This window comes from Nycticebus coucang, chromosome 10 (assembly GCF_027406575.1).
Source record: "Nycticebus coucang isolate mNycCou1 chromosome 10, mNycCou1.pri, whole genome shotgun sequence".
Taxonomy (NCBI): domain Eukaryota; kingdom Metazoa; phylum Chordata; class Mammalia; order Primates; family Lorisidae; genus Nycticebus; species Nycticebus coucang.
This window is the reverse complement of record NC_069789.1, coordinates 109,698,306-109,713,932: the sequence shown is the minus strand read 5'-3', so window position 1 is coordinate 109,713,932 and position 15,627 is coordinate 109,698,306. Positions and strand designations below refer to the sequence as shown.

Genomic DNA, 15,627 nt, shown 5'->3' with positions numbered 1-15,627 from the left:
TAGAAAGTTCAACTAAGGCACAGAAATACTTTTTTTTTTTTTTGAGACAGAGTCTCAAGCTGTCACCCTGGGTAGAGTGCTGTGGCATCATAGCTCACAGCAACCTCCAAATCTTGGGCTCAAGCGATCCTCTTGCCTCAGTTTTTCTATTTTTAGTAGAGATGGGGTCTTAATTTTTGCTCAGTCTGGTCTCGAACTCGTGAGCTCAGGCAGTCCACCCACCTTGGCCTCCCAGATTGCTAGGATTACAGGCATGAGCCACCACACCTGGCCAAGGCACAGAAATAACTTGAAAGCAGAAATGAACAGAAACAGAAAATAAAACTGTTATTTTATTTTTATTTTATTTTACTGGAACAGCACAGGCAGCATGAACAGAAAGCAAAGTAACCTGCACAAGTTTCAGTGCAACAAAGAAATTTTATTTAGAAAAAAAGAGACAGCTTAGAGCACTTACAAAGAGAGTTGGAAGTAGGTCCCTCTCATGGAGAAGAGGTGAGAGAGATGGAGTCCAAAAGGCAAGGCCATGCAGAGGTGTAAATACCTTCTTTCTCTCCATTTGAAATTGGTTGTAAGGCTCGGCACCCGTAGCACAGTGCTTACAGGCTGGCCACATGCACCAAGGGTGGCAGGTTCAAACCCAGCCCCGGCCAGCTAAACAATTGCAAAAAAAAAGCCAGGCATTGTGGCAGGCGCCTGTAATCCCAGCTACTTGGGAGGCTGAGCCAAAAGAATTGCTTAAGCCCAGGTTGCTGTGAGCTGTGACGCCACAGCACTCTAGCAAGGGCGATATAGTGAGACTATGAGACTATCTCAAAATAAAAAAAAAAAAGAAAAAAATTGGTTGTAAGTCTTTCATTGGCCTCTCTGCACCTCCAGGCATTATTGCCCTTTTCTGTTGGTCATTGATTATTGTCTTTTTCTATTGGTCATTGGTTACCTAGTTTACCTCTTATCTACATTCCTTTCCTTTTTTTTTTTTCTTTTTGGCAAGAGTTTCTTTTTTTTTTTTTTTTTTTTTGCAGTTTTTGGCCAGGGCTGGGTTTGAACCCTCCACCTCCGGCATATGGGGCCGGCGCCCTACTCCGTAGAGCCACAGGTGCAGCCCCTGGCAAGAGTTCCTGAGTGGTGAAAGCTCCTATGGGCCCTCCAAACTTCCTTGTTTAGCAGGCCAGGTTTTCCTCCCGTCCCCCTGGAAGCCCTTTTCTTAATGTCCCTTTTGATTAACTTCCCCCAAGTAATTTGGGGGGAAGTGTCAGTTGTGAAGGAAGCGGATCTAGAGGAAAAAGAGATGTAACAAGCAAAGGTAACTTGTAGTTCTTTCCTGTACCCCGGCTTGAACAATCCATGTGCAAAAGATGTGTGGGGGAATTACCAGGGAAATTTGAATAGATTGGGCAGAATTTGATATTAAGGAATTATTAATTTTGCTATGTCTCATGATTATGGGAGAAAAACTTACTGTGTTTAAAAGGTACCTACTAAAAAAATTAAGTATTTAGGGTGGCCCCTGTGGCTCAAAGGAGTAGGGTGCCGGCTCCATGTACCCAACGTGGTAGGTTCAAACCAGGCCCCAGCCAAAAACTGCAAAAAATTAAAAAATTAAAAAATTAAGAATTTAGAGGACAAATGTCAAGATATCTGCAGGTATTGCCAAAATGCTTCAGAAAAATATTGGAGGAAGAAATGGATACAATGTTAATAGCTGTTAAATTTATCTGAGAGGTAAACAGATGTCATCACATTATTTCAAGTTTTCTTCCTTGGCATATTGTATGTACAACATTCCCTTTTGCTTTTGCTGTTATTCTCATGACCATATTGTAGGGGATCTTGTCTCAGGTCATGATGAAGGTGGGCCCATGTGTCCCCCCAGGGCCATGCCATGGTGGCCCTGCTAAGACCCAAGTCTTCAAAATTCAAGCATCCTTGTTACTGAAAGTTTAGTACTTGTCCAAAGGCAAAGTCAGTGAGAAAGAAGAATGAAGACAAGTGGTTGGAGGAAAAAGAAAGAGAAGTTTATTAATTTGCCAGCAAATGAGGAAGGCGGAGAGACTAGAGTCTCATCTCAAAGGCTCCTATCCCTGTTTTTAAGCAGAAATACAGAGTTTTTAAAGGGGGGCAGCTTTCGGTGGTTGAACTTGGGTATAAGTGACCAGTGTCACAGGTTGTAGCTTCAGGCTGTTGTTTTAACAATAATTGTTAGTTTTGGTCAACCTTTATCTCCAGGGATGGCAATCTCCTGACGTTTGTTGGGACAATTCTGTTCAGCGATTTCTTGTGGTTTAAGATACTAGAAAATAAACAGCAAAGTCTGCCCTGTTGCTTACCGGCTGCAGGAAGGTATGCAGGTTTTAATTCCTGAAGAGGACGGGGGTGTTAAAGAGAACACTTGTAAAACATTCCCTTGTCCTTTTTTATGCCTTTACCTGTGTTAAGTCGGGAGAGCAGGAGCAGAGCATGGAGAGGCCATTACAGTGATCTGGAAGATAAAATTGGCCACTCTTGGTGCATGACTTCAGTTATCAAGATATGCAGAAATGTCAGGCCACCATTAGACTTCTCTTGGGCTTATCTCAGCAACCAGGGCAGTTGCTGAGAGAAGGAAGCTGGAACACAGCACATTACACTCAAGGAAGAAGGTTGCTGGTCTGGAAATTGAGCAATGAATGGTCCCCTTCTGCCTGGTGAAGTGAGTCCTACTCATGAATGTCTGGCAGAGCATCTAGCCCTACCTTTGGAAATTTCTATTAGTCTCAGCTTTGGGGTCATCCCCTGCAAAAGACCTAGTGAGTGAGAAAAAGGCTGAGAAATTTGTCACAGGAATGACCCAACCTCTTCAGGAGCTTCTACAAACTCTGGGCAATGTTCCTCCATCTCTGCTCCCACCAGGGACCCCCAAACAGAGTTTGGACAGCCCATGGCCTAGATATGCTCTCAGAGCCAGTTACTGGGGTCTTGGGGGTAGCCATCCAGATTTCCAGAGTTCAGGGTGGCTGAATCAGAAGGGTAGTCTCCGGGCAGACTGCTGCATGTCCTTCCTGCTCAGCCGGGCTTCCACCAGCAGCCCCAGCAGGAGCGACAGAAACACACCACCCAGGCCCAGCCGGAGGGTGTTCTCTGCAGTGTGATGTGAAGGGACAGGCCCTGGAGGACAGGGAGACAGAGAGAGAGAAGTTGCTGACAAGGGAACCAGCCGCATCTCAGCCCAGAACCATAACATGCTAGCTCTCCAGCCCCCTCCCAACCTTGCCTGTGCCCCAGCCCCTCAACTGAAGGTCACTGGCCAAAAGGAAGCAAAACACAGTTGTACACAATGACCTCAGTGCAAGGAGAACTGGGAAATGAGCGCCCAAGGCTGTAATACAGACTGATACAGTTTTCACCCCACTACCCAGCTGTGAGTCCAGACACAAAGCCGTGTCCACCCAGGCGAAGGGGCATCTTTTCCTAAAATCCTGGGGGCCGGGGACACAGAAGAGAATCTTGGACCCAGAAAAGCCATGGGGAATCCTACAAGGACCTTTTGGGAATGGGGGTTGCCTCCCTCACAGCAGGCTACATTTTCTGTCTTTTGGGTTTGTCTCAATTTGGATTTTCCTACACAGTCTCCGCTCTCTGAGCACGAGGCTGCATTCCCCCTCTCACTCCCAGAACCTCTTGTCAGCACGTGGCATTGAGTGGCTGTCAGTGGTCCAAGGAGAACACAGGCAGGGTCAGCCTCCTCACCTCTGCTCTCCAGTACCAGAGGGTCACTGGGACTGGACCACAGAGAGGAGACTGTGCTTAGAGAGCCGTAGCATCGAAAGGTGCCTCCGAGGGCCAGGGTCACAGGGCTCAGTGGGAAGGTGGCCTGGAACAGCCCAGCCTTGTACTCTGATCTCAGGTGCTGCGGTGGACCAGCATCACCCTCCTTGGACAGATGGAATGAGTCAAACCAGGTCTTTGAGATGCACGACAGGGTCTTGTTCTTAGGGTACTTCAGCACAGCATCTGGCTGGAGCAAGATTTGGGGTCTCTGATACACTCCTGGAAAGAAGAAGGTGTGTGTCAGTAGGAGCAGCCTCTCACCACATCTGCTCAGACCTGTGCTAGGAGGCTCCCTACTTCTTTGCTGTGCAGTGCTGTGGACAATTTAGCAGGTTTTCGTATATTCAGATGGTCATGTTCTGCTACCCTCAACATGAGAGCACTTCCATCACCCCAGGAAGATATGACACACTTCTCAGCCATCACCTTTTGGTGCCCCAAAGCCTCAGCTCCTGGCAGCCACTCATCTGCCTTCTGTCCCTATGGATTTGCCAACTCTGAACATTCAACAGAATCATGTAACACGTGGCCCTCTGTGCCTGGACACTTGCTCTCAGCAAAAGGCTCTCAGCTTTAGCCTGGCTGCACCAGGTGCCAGCACTTTATCTCTTTTTATTGAGGCTACTTGTTGGTACTTGTCATTTTCCCAGCATCTTAATCAAAACACTTTTTTTTTTTTGAGACCAAGTCTCACTCAGTCACACTGGATAGAGTGCTTTAGCCTCAAACCTCACAGCAACCTCAAACTCTTGGGCTCAAGCAGTCCTCCTCCCTCAGCCTCCTGAGTAGGTGGGACTACAGGTACCCACCACAATGCCCAGCTAATTTTTCTATTTTTAGTAGAGGCAGGGTCTTGCTCTTGCTCTTGCTCTTGCTCAGGCTAGTCTTGAACTCTTGAGCTCAATCGATCCTTCCACCTTGACCTCCCAGAGTGCTGGGATTACAGGCGTGAGCCACCATGCACAGCCCAAAACCACTTCTTGAATCATCTACACCAATGCATCTCCAAGCAGGAATGAACAGTGGAGCGTGGCCAGTCCACTAGGAGATAAGGACTGTGAACCTACATGCTGTTACTTTATCAAGAAAGTCATCTAGGGAAAAAAAACATCAGCTGAACTCACTCCACTAAAACTCCTTATTTCCTTGAGCATTATTGACAAACAGCTCACAAACCTCCCATTCAGCTACTTTTAGAAGCAATGACACGTTCCACTCCACCATTTCATCACCTCCAGTTTCTACCTTAGCCCTATGCTTCCTGGATTCTGTATCAACTCCCCCCCCACCAATCACATCACCTCTTTTAATTCCCAAATCCTTGAACTTGTCCATGTTTATCTCACATCTCTGTGCGCTCTCTCCTGCAGTTCCCTCTGCCTGGATCCCCACTTCTCGTATACCCAGAACACTTGCTGTCCCTTGAGACTCAGCTCCCTGGACATTCAGTGCATGCTCCATTCCCATAGAAGTCTGGCCTTCACTCTGGGAGGCCAAGGCAGGGGGATTGCCTGACCTCAGAAGTTTAAGACCTAGCCTAAGCAAGAGCAAGACCTCATTTCTACTAAAAATAGAAAAAACTAGAGCTGGGTGTGGTGGTGAGCACCTGTAGTCCCACCTACTCAGGAGGCTGAGGCCAGAGGATCACTTGAGCCCCGGAGTTTGAGGTTGCTGTGAGCTACGATGCCATGACACTCTACCCAGGGTGACAGAGAGAGACTGTGTCTCAAAAAAATAAAAAAAATAAAAAAACAAGTCTGGGCAGTGCCTGTGGCTCAGTGGGTAGGGCACCAGCCCATATACCAAGAGTGGTGGGTTTGAACCCGGCCAGCCAAACTGCAACAAAAAAAAAAGTCTGGCCTTCCCTCACATGTGTCCTCAATGGACCCTAAACTTAACTCCTTCACTGCCGCTTTTTTGCACTGTCTCTGCCTCCTAACTGCCCTGAGATCTATTTGAAAGCTCTTCTCTGGTTACACTGTTACACCAAAAAGAAATCTGCCCAACAGACACTCAGAAAATATCTGTTGAATGAAGTCTATGGGCTCATGGTCTCTCGTCACTCCTTTCCTATAATTCACCCACCCAGAGATGACACCCACTGGAGAAAGGACACAGGAGGGCATGGCAGTGGGGGGAGTCTGCCTACCCCTTACCTCTGCACCCACCTCCTCATAGTCACCTGGGACAATGTGGGGATAAGGCCAGGGCCATCAGCCACAACACAATGGGGATGGGAGTCAGGGCGGGGATTTGGGGCAGCCTAAGCCCTCCTTACCTGTGACAATGAGCTCCAGGTAGTTGCTGGGGGCTGACCACTCATACGGGGAGCTCCTGAAAGAACCATAGCAGTGGTAGATGCCTGCGTGAGCTCGGCTCACAGGAGAGAAAAGGAATTTTCCCAGGCTCTGTTTAACATATTCTATGGAAGCTGTTCCTACATCTCTGGACAGAACAAATTTGTCGTAAGTGACCCATGAGTCACAGAGGAGGGTCACATTTCCTTTTAAAGGCACTATGGAGTGAGGATGGACAGAGAGCGAAGGTTTATCATTGAGGACACCTGGGGGAAAAGAAAACTTGATTAGGCAGAGCCAGTATTTCCCCAGCCCAGCTAGGGAGGGGAGCAGGTGCCAGAGAGGCGCTTGCTCCCTTTCCTGGCTCTGTAGCAGGGGTCTCCCCCTTGGCACTGGTGCTGCAGACACTGGGCAGGTCCCTCTCCACTGTGCAGACCTGTCCTGTGTACTGCAGGCTGCTGGGCGGCATCTCTGGCCTCCACCCTTAGGTGCCAACAGTAGCGCCATGCCCCAGCTGTGACAACCAGATATTGCCCAGTGTAAACAGCTGCCCCCAGCTGGGAACTACTGCTCTACAACTATGCCAGCCTCATATTTAATTTTTCATTTTTTTGTTTCCAGACAGAGTCTCACTTTATCACCCTCAATAGAGTGCTGTGGCATCATAGCTCACAGCAACCTCCAACTCTTGGGCTCAAGCGATCCTCTTGCCTCAGCCTCCCAAGTAGCTGGGACTACAGGCATCCACCACAATGCCTGGCTATTTTTAGAGATGGAGATCTCACTCTTGCTCAGGCTAGTCTTGAACTCATGAGCTCAGGCAATCCACTCGCCTCAGCCTCCCCAAGTGCTGGAATTACAGATGTAGGCCACTACACCCAGCCCTCATGTGTAATTTTTCGTTTCTAATAACTACATTCAAAACAGTAAAGATACATAAAAGTACAGAAGTTTAAGGCTAGGCCACGGTGGCTCAACACCTGTAACCCTAGCACTCTGGGAGGCTGAGATGGGTGGATCCCTTGACCTTAGGAGTTTAAGACCAGCCTGAGCAAAAGTGAAACCTCTCTCTACTAAAAATAGAAAAACTAGCCAGGAGTCATGGCAGGAGCCTGTAGTCCCAGCTACTGGGGAGGCTGAGGCAGGAGGATCTCTTGAGCCCAAGAGTTTGAGGTTGCTGTGAGCTATGACACCAGAGCACTCTACACAGGGTGACTCTATCTCAAAACAAATAGTTTAGAGGGACTTTATCTAACAAATGCAATCAATGTAACTTAATTCTTTGTATCCTCAACGAGTTAAACAATAAAAAATAGTTGAAATTCATTTTTAAATTAATTTAAATAATGTATATTATTTAACCCAACATATCCAAGGTGGTATCACTTTCACATGTAATCAATATTTTTAGATTGGGATTTTTTTTTAACAGATTTTTACTTTTACTCATAATTTTATGAAAAGAATAATTAAGCACCAACTTTTTATTAGATAATCATGCAATAAAATTTCATCCAACTAAATATTGACAACATCCTTAATTATATCCATGCACAAATTTCAAAAAAAGTGGGAACTGAATTTAAGATTATGCTTATGTTTAAAGCTTTTAAAATACATAAAAAATTTACAAATTGCAAAAACCTGAAAAATTTGAGAAATTTGCACACTAAAATCTTATAAATTTCACTCCAGCTTACAAATGATACAAATGTATCTATATTAGATTATTTTGCTAGTCTTTGCCAATTTAACGGGTAAAATTATTAATATTTTCTAGTAATTTTCATTTCCATTATTACAACTAAAGTTGACCACTTTTTCTAAGTTTAATGTAATTTATTTTATTCCTCCTGAAACCTGTTTATAAGTTCTCATAATTTCCTTTTTTTAATTTATTTATTTTTATTGTTAAATTATAGCTGTTTACATTAGTGCAATCAAGGGGTACAATGTGCGGGATTCATATACAATCTGAAATATTCTCATCAAACTGTTCAACGTAGCCTTCATGGCATTTTTTTAGTTACTGTATGTAGGCATTTGTATTCTGCCTTTAGTAAGTTTCACCTGTACCCATTCTAAGATGCACTGTAGATGTGGCCCCACCCATTACCCTCCCTCCAACAAAACCTCCCCACTCCCTTCCCCTTAAGTATCCAATGTACTCAGCTCTACTATGAAGCTAAATTATAGCTTTCACATGAAGGCTATAACCCAACTATAGCACAAGACTATGGGGAAAGGGCCAAGGAAGGGGATTTTTTTTTTTTTTTTTTGAGACAGTCTCACTCTTGTCACCGTGGGTAGAGAGCCCTAGCATCATAGCTCACAGCATCTCTTGACTCAGCAAACTCTTGGGCTGAAGCAATCCTCTTGCCTCAGCCTCCCAAGTAGCTGGGACTACTGGCGCCCACAGGCTGATTTTTCTATTTTTAGTAGAGACAAGTCTCACTACTGCTCAGGCTGGTCTCTAACTCCTAAACTCAAATGATCCTCCTGCCTTGGCCTCCCAGAATACTAGGATCACAGGAATGAGCCACTGCACCCAGCCCATATTTTACATTTTTAATTTATACTGAGACTGTGAAACCCTGTGTATATTTTACACATTTACCACATGCCAATTTGGAAAAAAAAAAAATTTCAGGTGTGGCCTCATGGGGCTACCAGCCAGAGCCCACAGTGGGGCTCCACGCAGAAGACGCTACAGGTGAAAGGCCAAGCAGGGTTTCTTGCCCTCAGTAAGGGCAAGAATTAGTATTGACACTTAGGGATGAATAATTCTTTGTCACAAGGAGCTGTCCTCTGCATTATAGAGTCTGGAGCACTAGATGCCAGCAGCACCTTCTGGTGGGGACAGCAAAAGTCTCCAGCTTTGTTAAATAACCCCTGGGGAGAAGGAATAACCATCACCTCTGACTGAGAACCACTCCTGTCAAAGAGACACAAGTGAGTTGGGGAATACTCCTCTCTTCTCTTCGCCTGTCCCAGCTCCAGAGCCTAGGCCCTGTGTCCTGAAGCTATAATGTTCCAACAACCCAGCCACCTTCTCTGAAGCCACAGAGGACCCCAGTGTAGGATGAGGGAGGAAGGGAGGCAGAGGGTGGGAGAGTAACCTGTGGTGTGTGCACCTGAGAAAGGGCCTGCGGCTGAGGGGGCCCACCTGGAGGTGCGCCTCACCTGTGACCACCAGCTCCAAGGGATCGCTAAACTCCGACCAGCTCGACTTCTTCTCGTATTGACAGGTATAAGACCCTGCATAGCTGCTCGTGACTGATAGGAAAAGGAAACGGGCCTCTTCCCAGGGCCTTTGCGGGTTCTCCTCATACCACACCTGAGAGCTTCCTGCTTGTCCCAAACGGTACCGAGCCACCCTGGGAGGGCCCCTGCAGATGATGGTCACAGAAGTCCCCTGGGGAATCACAGGACCCGGCAGTGCCTGGATGGAGGGCTTGTGGTGTGTTCCTGAAAGAGAAAGAAAGTCTGGAATCCAAGCATTCAGATGTCGAGAAGTCTCCTCTCCCCCCTTAACTAAAAGTCATAAACTTCAGGGAAGGCAGCCAGCCACACAGGCAGCATGGAAAGTCATTTAGGGCCTGGCAGAGAGACTCTAGAGGGGCTCCCTAGAAGTCACACCCTGTGCAACCCCCTCCCTTTGAAAGTGGGCAGGACGTGGGACATCCTTCTAACCAACAGAATACACAAAAGTAGGAGGCCAGGAGCAGCACCCGTAGCTCAGTGGGTAGGGCTCCAGCCACATACTCTGAGGCAACTCAGCCTGGGCCTACTAATCGACAATGACAACTGCATAAAAAAATATCCAGGCGGCGCCTGTGGCTCAGTGAGTAGGGAGCCAGCCCCATATGCCGAGGGTGGCAGATTCAAACCCAGCCCCGGCCAAACTGCAACCAAAAAATAGCCGGGCGTTGTGGCGGGCGCCTGTAGTCCCAGCTGCTCGGGAGGCTGAGGCAGGAGAATCGCGTAAGCCCAAGAGTTAAGAGGTTGCTGTGAGCCGTGTGACGCCACGGCACTCTACCCGAGGGCGGTACAGTGAGACTCTGTCTCTATAAAAAAAAAAAAAATATCCAGGCATTGTGGCGGGAACCTATAGTCCCAGCTGCTTGGGAGGCTGAGGCAAGAGAATTTCTTAAGCCCAAGAGTTAGAGGTTGCTGTGAGTTGTGACGCTACGGCACTCTACCAAGGGCAACATAGTGAGATTCTGTCTCAAAAAAGGAAAAAAATAGGGGGCCAGGCATGGTGGCCCATGCCTGTAATCCTAGCACTCTGGGAGGCTGAGGCAGTTGGATTGCTTGAGCTCAGGAGTTCAAGACCAGCCTGAGCAAAGGACCCCACCTCTATTAAAAATAGAAAAAATAGCTGGGCATGCTAGGCACCTGTAGTCCCAGCTACTCTTATCTCAGGAGGCTGAGACGAGGATCCCTTGAGCCCAGGAGTTTGAGGTTGCTGTGAGCTATGACCCCAGGGCCCTCTACTCAGGGCAACAGAGTGAGACTCTGTCTCAAAAAGAACAGGGAGGGGGGAAGGAATACACAAAAGTGACAGGACATGATTGCGTTATGTGAGATGAAGCCTGTTTTGTAACTCTATCCTGAGGTCAAGGTTCATAAAACTAACTAACTACCCAAGAGTTCCATTTAGATGTTAAAAAGCCATTTCACATCTACCAGGTCTAAAGCCAAGCTCCTGGTGTTCCCTTCAAGTACCTGCTCCTACATCACTTCACTTGTGTGAGAACGGCTGATATCAAAAAGGTAAAAGGTATAAGTGTTGGCAAAAATGTGGAGATAAGGGAGCCCTGCACAGTGTTGGCAGAATGTAAATCAGTGCAGTCATCATGGAAAACAGCAATTGCTTAGAAAATTGAAAACAGAACCACCACATGATCCCACCTCCCTTGTGAAAATGTATCCAGAAGGAATGAGGTCAGTATGCCATAGAGATGTCTGCATTCCCACAGTCATTGCAGCATTTTTTCACAATAGCTGAGATACAGGCCGACGTAAGTGCTTGGGAGATGGCTAGATGGATAAAGTAACCATGGAACACTACTCAGCCTCTAAAAGGAAGGAAATTCTATCATTTGCAACAACAAAGATGACCCCAGAGGGCGTTAACATTAAGTAAACAAAGCCTGGCACGGGCAGGTAAATACTGCATGATTTCACTTACATATGGAATTTAAAAAGTCAAAATCGTAGAAATGGAGCAGAATGATGGTTACCAGAGGCTGAGGATGGGCCAGGGTAAGGTGGGATGGATTGGGGAAATATTAATCAAAGGATACAAAATTTCAGTTAGACGAGAGATGTGTTGTACAACATGGTGACTATGGTTAGTAACAGTGGATTGTGTATTTGAAAATCTCTAGGAGGGGAGATTTTAAGTGTTCTCTCCACATAAAAAAAAAGTACAGGAGGCAATGCACATGATAATTCCACAACAGAGCCACCTGACGTGTCAAGACATTATGCTGTACACCATCAATATATATGATTTTTGTCAGCTTTTAAATTTCTTTTAAAGAGTGCAAAGAAAAAAACAATAAACCACCGATTTGTATTAAGAGCTGTCAGAGTCTACAGAAAATTCTTGTGCAGTAAGCATATGATACAAATACAAAATTTAAAAAAAATATATATATATATATATAACTGCTCTTCATGCAGATGCGCTCCACCAATTATTGAGAATTCCATCCTTCCAGCTGCTCCAGCTAAGAACTCTGGGGTCATCCTAATGCCTAATTTGCTTTCAAACACCACATCCACTTCAGCAGCAAAATCAGTCAGCACCACATTCAAAATCTACCCAGATGGCTAGGTGCAGGGAGGGGCTCATACCTATAATCCAAACACTCTGGGAAGCTGAGATGGCTGAATCACTTGAGCTCAGGAGTTCAAAATCAGACTGAGCAAAAGCAAGACCCCATCTCTACTAAAAACAGAAAAACTAGCCAGGCATTGTGGCAGGCTCCTATAGCCCCAGCCACTCAGGAGGCTAAGGCAAGAGGATCACTTGAGGCCCTAGAGTTTGAGGTTGCCGGGAGCTATGATGTCAGGACACTCCACTCAGGGCCATAGAGTGAGACTCTGTCTCGGAAACAAAAAACCCACAAAATCTACCCAGAACCCAAATGCTTCTCTACCTCCTCGCATCCGCACAGATAGAAACCACCACCCTCTTCCTCCCAGACTATCGCGATCACCTCCTAATGGGTTCCTGTCCCTGTACTGTGCCTTCCTCCACTAAGTCTACCCTCGGACCAGTAACTCAGTGACCCCTCTGTCTCATAAATCAGATTCATGTCTCCATTCCTTAAAACCCTGCAGTGGCTTCCTTTCTCATTCAAACTTCAGGGTCTTGTAACTCATGCTCTGTCCTGAGGACATCTCTCACCTGCCACTCTGTTTATATTACTCCAGCCATACTGGCCCTATGCTGTTTCTCAGATCATCATCTCCTGTCCCTATCTGTGACATTCTTCCAATGGTGTCAGTGTGACCTGCTCCCTCACCTCATTTGTGTGATTGCAAAGATGCATCTTCCTCCATCAACACCTCCATGGGCACCCTGACTGTGTGCCTTCATCACCTCTCTACATATCAGGCATATGATGTTGTTCAAAGAGAATGGCAGGGTAGGGTGCGGGGCCTGAGCATGTAGTCTTTGCTACCTGGAGGCCGGGGCAGGAGGATCACTTAAGCCTAAGAGTTTAAGTGCAGCCTGGGCAACATAGCAAGACCCTATCTCAAAAAAAAGTTAATGAGTAGAGCACTTCAACTAGATAGGAGGAATAAGTGCTAGAGATCTATCGCATGGCATAGCAACTCCTTTTTTTTTTTTTCTTTGGAGACAGCTCCTCAAGCCGTCACCCTGGGTAGAGACAGCACCCTGGGTTGCTGTCACAGCAACCTCCAACTCTTGGGCTCAAGCGATTCTCCTGCCTCCTCCTCCCAAGTGGCTGGGACTACAGGTGCCCGCCACAACACCCGGCTATTTTTTGGTTGCAGCCGTCACTGTTGTTTGGCGGGCCTGGGCTGAATTCAAATCCACCAGCTCAGCTGGTGCCTTAGCCGCTTAAGCCACAGGTGCCAAGCCTTATTTATTTATTTTTGAGACAGAGTCTCACTGTGTCGCCCTGGGTAGAGTACTGTGGCATCTGAGCTCACAGCAACCTCAAACTATTGGCCTTAAGAGATTCTCTTTCCTCAGCTTCCCAAGCAGCTGGCACTACAGGCATCTGCCACAATGCCCAGCTATTTTTGGTTGCAGTTGTCATTATTGTTTAGCTGCCCCGGGCCAGGTTCGAACCTGCCATCCCCAGTGTATGTGGCTGGCGCCCTAACCACTTAGCTACAGGCGCCAAACCCATGATGGAGTTTTTCTTTTTTTTTTAGAGACAGAGTCTCACTTTGTCGCTCTCAGTAGAGTGCTATGATATCACAGCTCACAGCAACCTCCAGCTCTTGGGTTTAGGCGATTCTCTTGCCTCAGCCTCCTGAGTAGCTGGGACTACAGGCGCTCAGCACAACACCTGGCTATTTTTTTGTTGCAGTTTGGCAGGGGCTGGGTTTGAACCCACCACCCTTGGTATATGGGGTCAGCGCCCTACTCACTGAGCTACAGGCGCCGCCTATCATGGCAACTCTTATCACTGCTTTCAGCACCAAAAAAAAAATGCTCATTATGCTGACTTGATCATTACACACTGTGTACATGTACCAAAATATCACATATACCTCCAAAATATGTATAATTATGTCTCAATTAAAAATAATAACTTTAATGCTCATATTTTTCTCAACATTAAAATTCAAATCTCACTTGTTGTTTTTTAAAAGTTAAATGCACCTGGGTGCAGTGGCTCACACCTGTAATCCTACCACTCTGGGAAGCCAAGGCTGGTGGATCCCTTGAGCTCAGGAGTTCGAGACCAACCTGACCAAGAGTGAGACCCTGGCTCTACTAAAAATAGAAAAAAGTAGTCAGGCATGCTGAATGCCTATGGTCCCAGCTACTCAGGAGGCTAAGACAAGAGGATCACTTGAGCCCAGGAGTTTCGAGAGCTGTAATGCTATGGCACTGTACCAGGAGAACAGAGTGAGACTATGTCTCAGAAAAGAAAGAAAGGAAGGGAGAGAGGGAAGGAAAGAGAGAGAGAAAGAAAGAAAGAGAGAAAAGGAAAGAGAAAGAAAAGGAAAGAAAATACATCAGAATCCTGGCTGCTAGCCATATTGCAACTGACTATTGGGGCTCGAATATTGGCATTGATTTGGCCAAGATCACATGGCAGAACCAAGTTTCTTCTTCTTCACCTCTGGACCAAGGGCCCCAAGGCTGCATGGGGCAGCTCCTGGGGAAGCAGCTTCCCCAAAAGATGAGCAAGAGATGGCTGGGGACAGCAGCCCAAACTGATAGCACAGGAACTTGGTGAGGGAGGAGGCTGTGGATTTCAACCCACCTTGCCCAGGAGGGGACACTCAGCAGCCTCTGGAGACATTTTTGGTTGTCAGATGTAAGGAAGGGGCTGCTCCTGGCATCCAGCATGCAGGTGGCAGGGATGCTGCTCACCCCCCACCGTGCACAGCAGCAGGAAGCCCCAGGCCAAAGAATAACAGAGGCCAAATATCCACAGCGCTGAGGCCAAGGAGGCCTGGGCTGACAATTCATAAGCAATCACACAGTGACACCAGCAGGGCAGGGGGCTGGCCCTGGTGCTGCAGGACGGGGCTTGTTTTAGGGTTCCTGCCATCAGCCGGGGGTAGGGCTTCCTTGGAGGAGGGCAGGCCAGAGGCGTTTGAGGAAAGGACTTACCAGTTTGTGCCCAGCTCCTGTGACCCAAAAACAATCCTGAAAAAGAGAGACAGGAACCCAGGTGGCAAACGCCTCCTTCATAATCCCAGGCTCAGCACAATGCCCCTGAGCACAACCACAACGTGGGAGCCAGATGAGGGCGAGGTGATCCAGCATGGCTTGCCTGCTGGAGGAACCTGCCCTGGGACGCCCCTGGAACCTGTGTAGAAATCAGGGTTTCTCTCACACCCCAGCACTCACCAAGGCAGAGTAGGGAGGTCAGGACACAGAGCATGGTGCCACCTTGGTTCAGAACCCAGAGCCAAGTGACAAAGCAGGCCCAGGGCCCCAAGGTGCCTTATCACACATCATGTCATTTGCCTTCCTCAAAGAAAGGGAACCAGTTCCCGCACCACCACACGTCCCAGCCCCCTCCAACTGGGCTGAAGTTTGCGTAAGTCTCAAATCATTATCAGAGTCCCACAAAGACAAGGGAGCTCGGGAGACATGCAGAGCCAATCCAGTGCCACACTCAGTGTGTCTTTTGAGACACACCACACAGAACCAAGAAAACAGAATTTGGAGTGAAAAGTGACTGCTTCTCAGCCAAGGGGGATTTTGCCCCACCCCAGACCCCACCAGGGGGGACATTCAGCAATGTCCCGGCATAATTTGGATTGTCAAATTTCCTTTTGTGTTTCA

The 15,627-nt window shown here is 47.3% G+C and overlaps 1 protein-coding gene across 1 annotated transcript; it reads right to left on the bottom strand.

The window, feature by feature from the left end:
• Window positions 1-1,143: 1,143 nt before the first annotated feature.
• On the bottom strand, window positions 1,144-15,220 carry LOC128596515 (leukocyte immunoglobulin-like receptor subfamily A member 6). The gene is made up of 6 exons (XM_053606115.1): window positions 15,187-15,220; window positions 14,947-15,036; window positions 9,291-9,575; window positions 6,089-6,373; window positions 3,730-4,029; window positions 1,144-3,147 (listed from the first exon to the last, which is right to left on the bottom strand). The coding sequence occupies exons 1-6, from the start codon at window positions 15,218-15,220 to the stop codon at window positions 3,002-3,004; spliced, it is 1,140 nt and encodes a 379-aa protein (XP_053462090.1). The 3' UTR covers window positions 1,144-3,001.
• Between the last annotated feature and the right edge of the window lie 407 nt (window positions 15,221-15,627).